The 6,175-nt window shown below is 42.4% G+C and overlaps 1 protein-coding gene across 2 annotated transcripts; it reads left to right on the top strand.

Annotated features, from left to right (window-relative positions):
* Positions 1-263: 263 nt before the first annotated feature.
* Positions 264-5,154, top strand: LOC147464074 (transcription factor MYB46-like). Of its 2 annotated transcripts, XM_086492641.1 has the most exons (4): positions 390-528; positions 3,889-4,005; positions 4,381-4,513; positions 4,660-5,154. In XM_086492641.1, exons 2-4 carry the CDS (start codon positions 3,969-3,971, stop codon positions 4,928-4,930), a joined length of 441 nt encoding a protein of 146 aa, XP_086348767.1. In that variant the 5' UTR covers positions 390-528; positions 3,889-3,968; the 3' UTR covers positions 4,931-5,154. The 2 variants fall into 2 exon arrangements, with proteins under 2 accessions (XP_086348758.1, XP_086348767.1); XM_086492632.1 differs by lacking the exon at positions 3,889-4,005 and having other exon boundaries at positions 264-528.
* Positions 5,155-6,175: the final 1,021 nt, after the last annotated feature.

Here is a 6,175-nt window from a genome sequence, read left to right as displayed (position 1 = left end):
AACGTATCCTTTGCCTCCTATCTTCGTTGGTTGGCTTGCTACCATGTGCTCCACGCTTTTCGTACTTGGTTTGCCACTTGTGTCGCTACCCGTGGGTCACCTTGGCCTCCCTAGCCTCCACGCCTACACAATATTGCCTGTTGCATTTCATGTGAAGGCAAGCATCTTGCAAGATTCATGTTAAAAGAAATATTCTCAAATCGTACTTGCATTTTAATTTGCATAAGCAAATGGTGACCAAGATGTGTGAGGAGGAGAATTGTAGTTATCCCTATCGAGGGGTACAAACAAAGCTGAGAAATGGGCAAACGACAGCAGATCTTGGAGGAGAGGAATGTGGAGGGAGAGAGGGGAAGGCTAATTAAGGCTAATTAAGTCATTTAAAAGATGTCCTTCATGCGATGGACCGCTTTGAAGTAAAGAGGATGCGCAAGCGACTGTGGTCGCCCGATGAGGACGACGACGCCCTGTGCTGCTCTGTGGAGAGGCTTGGTTGCGGCAATTGGACTCACGTTGCTCGTCTCACCGGTAGGGGAACCTCCTCTGTGTGTGTGTGTGTGTGTGTGTGTGTGTGTGTGCGTGTGCGTGCGTGCGTGCGTGCGCGTGCGCGTGCGCGTGCGCGGGGGTAGTCTGCCTGCCGGACTAAAACAGTAGGAAGTTATTGAAGGAGACATCTTCAATAACATTATTGAAGGTGTGGCATCTTCATCTCTCTGTGCTTTCTTCATCATGTAAAGGAGAGATGAAGAAATTCACCACTTTAAATTTAACATTTAAATTTCAAGATGAAACAACTACAAAATTTCTGGAAATCTAGTGTAAAACCCTTTGAATATTGTTTCCATATGCAGTGTTTCAAGATTCTATAGAAAAGTATATTTTTGAGCACTCTTATTCTTATTGCACTCTTAATCACACCAGGCACATCTCTTCACAGATGGCTTCATTATCTGGTTGATCTTTTGCTTTTGCAGTAGTTCTTCTGCTTTAAGCACTGTTTTGTTTTGGGCTTGGCATTGAAGTTCGAGAGCGTCATTGTGGGCAATGACCTCTTTTAGTAGCTCCCCCATTTGTTCATTCTTATCCTGTTCTATGTGCACCTTGTCTAGAGCTTCTTGGAAGACCTTAGCAAAGCTGGCAATCGACTGCTTGGTGAGTGTCGATGGCCTTGCCCTTATCTTTGGCTAATCTCGACGTAGTAGGCTCATCTCTTGGCTCCACGGGTTCTACTTGTGTGAGTATATGCTCTCTGGGAAAAGAAAGGAGCATCACATTTGCAAATGTGCGGTGAGCTACCACTGCTTGTTTTGAGAGGGCTTTGGGCCCTACAGAGAATAATGCATTTGAGGACTAAAGATGTATGCGGTTCTTTCTCTTGGAGCTCCACAGACGCCAAGCAGCCATCCTGCGAGGAAAAAAGTGCCTACCAGGAGACACCGGCCCCATTGAGGTAAAAGACAGTTATTGACTTCTTTGTTCGTACACCGTTGAGTATGGGTAGTGCTGCTAACACCGCTCTTGCATCATCAACACCGACACAGACGCACTATTGGGGCCTTCATCTTCAAGAGGTATTACCTTGGATAGGATAGAGCAGTAGCATTCACCCACCCGATCGAGACAACCATGCCCATCCATGAGTTGACGTAGATGCCACCCACATCAGAGACCGAACAAAGCTATCATTGAGGGCCATTGAAGCAGATGCCACAACATCTCAGTCACACAGACCTACATCTTCCCAAGAGGGAGACACTTCATGGAGAGGATATTTTAGTGATACTGTATGTTTGGACCATGGATGTAATTCTAAGCCAGGTAGCTCATTTCAGCCTTTAGTTTTAGGCTTACTTTTCTTTTTTTCTGATATGGGAGATGTGCCTCATTGTATGTAGGGGTTGGTCTCATAGGTCACATTGGCCTTATAAAGACGTTAATATAGTTTGTGTGCACATGCGTGCGCAAACGGAAAGGCAGCTTCCCTAGTTCAATTATTGCGTTTTCTTTTTGCAGTGTCGAAAAGCTTGAACTGCTCATGAAGAACTAGCTAACACCAGTCACGGAGGTGAGAGGCAAATGTGGAGGGTGGTTCAACCACCCCCCAAGGCAGCAACACTTTCGGATTTGGCTATGACTTTAGAGGGCCATGGAAAGGGTTCTTTTGTGAGCGACCCTCAAACAACAATGTTTGAAGGCCTTTGGAAGGCCCTCTTAAGTCCCAACTCCTTGAGTTCATAACTTGTGGACTTTAACCTCTTCAGTAGCAAGATTCAAAATTCGTTGGATGTATCTTTGAGGTCTCTTGCTCTGACATCCTAGATTCTCCTTGCGGTCTTCTCTCTCTCTCTCTCTCTCTCTCTCTCTCTCTCTCTCTCTCTCTCTCTAGGTCCATCTAGTCCCTATGCATAAAGAGCTACAAGTTATGTAATACACCTACATTTTAAGAGGTGAATCTTCCCAAATCCTTAAATCCTTAAATTTTAAGACTTTCAAGCAAAAGGCTGAAAGTTAGAGAACTTCCTTTAGATGGGAAATTCCAGTCAATAATTAATGTTGACTTCTATGAGGTCATCATACTACAAGTTTTTGGTGGGTTAAAACAAATTTTTGAATGCCTTATTTTAGCTCATCACTTCATTTCGACTTTTTGTTTAGAAATGCTCCTTTGTACATTGGTCCCTTCATTTAAGGGTCTCATCATTTTCTTTTCAACTTCTCGTTTCAAATGGTTATATGGTATGCTCATGGTCACAATGTGCCTGTAGAACTTGAGTTTAATGCTGTGGAGCCCCAACTCTTTAACTAGTTGACATATAACTTTAGACAAATTTATCCTATGCAAGATTTGTCAGTATAGAATAGATAAAAAAAGCACTGAAGCAGAATTGCAATCACTCTTATGAAGCTTTACTTTGTGATTAGTTTTCCCATGGTGATATGAAAGATGCGAAATAAATGGTATGCACATAACTTTGAGGTCACCTACCGATCACCGATCACCTTAAGAATTTCTGTCTATCACCTCCAATTACCTCAAAACTTATCAAAGGACGTTTATGGAGGGTTACTTTTTACCAAATTTCCAAATTGTAAATATTAGAACCTGAAAGAAGAGAGTCATAATAGTTCAGGATTGTTTTTTAATGGGTTTATTGGTGGGCTCTCAACTCATAGGCTTATAACTAGATCAAGGCCCTAAATATTGGCAGGTAATGTAAGAAAGCCTCTCTCTCTCTCTCTCAACCTCGAGAAATCTATAGGATATTCCATGTTGTTTACAAACCACATGGTACAGATGCACAATCGATGGCTTAGTTAATCCCTCTAGAATTGCACAAGTGTAAGTTATCAATGATGAGGCCATTATTTGCAATGGTGTGTGCATTGCATAGTCTATTGTTGGGATGTATGTGGGTGATAGGGCCACTATATATGTGTGTGCGTGCATATAATCCCTATGCATAATGAGCTACAAGTTATGTAATGCAATGCTAGAGCTAACATGTCTTGTAGTAGCATGATACTCCTAACCACTTAGCATGGTTAGTGCACAATCACAAAGTTCTAATCCTAGAGTGATGTGTTACCGTTGGCTACTCAAGGAGCTGAACTAGAGAGGGATGCATGTCACAAATATAGCTTTGTCAGTTGAAGCTTTAACCATGTTTATTGACTGCATCAACAAAGTTGGACCACTGTACGTTGAAGTTGGCTTTAACAACTCAAATGCAACATTTAATGTGCTCTCATGCATGCTTGTAGAACTTTAGGTTAAAGCTGTGGAGCAAAGCACTAAATAATTGCAATCACTCTTATGAAGCTTTACTTTGTGATTAATTTTCCCATGATGCAATGAAAGATGCAAAATAACTTCGAGATCACTTACAGATCACCTCTAGAAATCTCCAATTACCTCAAAACTTATCAAAGGTCGCTTATGGAGGGCTACTTTTTCTCAAATTTCAAATATGAGAACCGGAAAGAAAGAGAGTCATAATATAATGGGTATGTTCGTGGGCTCTCAACTTGTAGGCTTATAACTAGATCAAGGCCCTAAATATTGGCAGGTAATGTAAGAAATTAAAGCCTCTCTCTCTCTCTCTCTCTCTCTCTCTCTCTCTCTCTCTATTTGTAGGAATATTCCATGTTTTCATTTGCTTCCAAACCACATGGTACAGATCCCTCTAGAATTGCACAAGTGTAAGTCATCAATGATGAGGCCGTTATTTCCAATGGTGTGTGCATTGCACAGTCTATTGTTGGGATGTATATGGGTGATAGGGACACTATTTATGTGTGTGTGTGTGTGTGTGAGTGTGTGTTTAGTTGACCCATGTAGCTACTAGAAACACTCACCAACTAATGGTTGTAGCTGTACAGGGCTTGAACATCATTCCCCTAAGAGTTGTCGACTTTGTTGGGTTAATTACTTACGTCCTGGCCTGAAGCATGGTCCCTTCTCTTCGCAAGAGCTTCGTTTACTCGTTTGCTTGCAGGCGCACTTTGGCAATAGGTCTCTCTCTCTCTCTCTCTCTCTCTCTCTCTCTCACACACACACACACACACACACACACACACACACACACACACACACGTGCACACACACACACACACACACAAATATTCTTTTGATACCTATCTTTGTGGACTATGGTGCAGATGGTCACAAATAGCTGCATATATCCCAGGCCGAAGTGATAATGATGTGAAGAATGCTTGGCATCTCTGTAACAGAAGAAGGCAACGACACCCATCAAAGGATACAGATTCCAATATCTCTTCCTCATTGTCATTCATGCAATGCAAGGACCAAAGTGACCCAATGCCCAAATTGCTAATCACAAGCTCTACTAGCTCCAAATCGACACAATCTCTTGCACAAAATAAACCATTGATAGATGTGCCACCAAATAATGATCAACCGCCTTAAGGTTTGTATCAAGTAGTGTGGCACTTCATGAACAAAAAATCGTTATGAGAATACTAATAATAAACATTAGAAATGATAGAAGTCCCCAAATACACTATGATGACCTACACAACCCAATCTTATCACGTCCAATTGTATTTGGATATGACAACTTGCGGCTATTAGTTCACAATCATGTGCGCTTTGATTTGTGGCCTTTTTTTAATATCAGACATAATTTCTCCTTTTTCTTGTAGCAGTACTGACTCTGTAGTATATTAAAAGAAGAAAACCAATATGGCTTATGAAGTCCTATTGAACTAGATACACAACCAACAAGACCAAGCTTAACACATTTTGAAGTTGGCACGGAGATCAACAAGGCTCACCCCCAATAGATGTCTCCCTCAGCATTATCCCGATTACAATGGACATAGCATGAATCAATCTAATAAAGGAGACACCGTGCATAACAGTCATGCGTACGGGGGGAGTCTTTCACCTCCATCACCTTGCATAGGTATTCCGACAACCAACCAAGAAGCTAGTTGAGAGCCCCCCAAGTGTTGAGGCTGGCGGTGCCTCAGGCACACGTTTCACTGGTATCAGGGCAGGTTTTCGTCATAGCGTTTACTGCTGCCGCTCGCTGCCTTACCTGCACTCCAAGCTTGCCATATAAGAAAAGCCGCCCTCAACTTGGGGAAAGCCGCGTGCTGCCGCCACTTGAAGCCCCTTAGTTAGCTGAGTTAGTTGATATGTTGTTGCAGCGGCAACCGTCACAGCTATCCATTTGGTTTTCCTCGCCTACTTCAGTAGCCTAATTGGTTTCAATACCAATTAGCATTCATGAGCCGCTGGATTACAACACCACAACATTTGTTGGTTTTGGAATTCTGAGGCTTGTAGACGACGGCCCCCTCAATCACCTCGCTTTGCCACAGTTCATAAAGGTGAGGTAGGTATTTTATGAAGACCGTGTTCACACACGACACTTATTTTGTCGTAACGACGAATGGAATGACTAGTTTACGTTCTTTTCAAAATTTTAGTGAGTTTAATTGAAACCGTAAAACATCAGAAAGAGAGAGAGAGAGAGAGAGAGAGAGAGAGAGAGAGAGAGAGAGAGAGAGAGAGAGAGAGAGAGAGAGAGAGAGAGAGAGAGAGAGAGAGAGAGAGAGAGAGAGAGAGAGTTAAACCTAAAATAGTAAGGGAAACGTGAGTACATACCCACCCCAAAACCATAACACATAAAGAGGATCTCCCTGT

Source organism: Adiantum capillus-veneris, chromosome 2 (assembly GCF_014529385.1).
Source record: "Adiantum capillus-veneris isolate H3 chromosome 2, ASM1452938v2, whole genome shotgun sequence".
NCBI lineage: Eukaryota > Viridiplantae > Streptophyta > Polypodiopsida > Polypodiales > Pteridaceae > Adiantum > Adiantum capillus-veneris.
Note: the sequence above shows the minus strand (reverse complement) of the source record. Positions and strands in the feature narration are given on the sequence as shown.

Excerpts from the sequence above, each read along its gene's own strand:
- LOC147464074 (XM_086492632.1), top strand. The coding sequence starts at position 402 with ATGGACCGCTTTGAAGTAAAGAGGATGCGCAAGCGACTGTGGTCGCCC. Across the intron at positions 529-4,380 it reads TCACGTTGCTCGTCTCACCG|GGCTTGAACATCATTCCCCT; the intron begins GTAGGGGAACCT and ends GTAGCTGTACAG. Across the intron at positions 4,514-4,659 it reads CAGGCGCACTTTGGCAATAG|ATGGTCACAAATAGCTGCAT; the intron begins GTCTCTCTCTCT and ends ACTATGGTGCAG.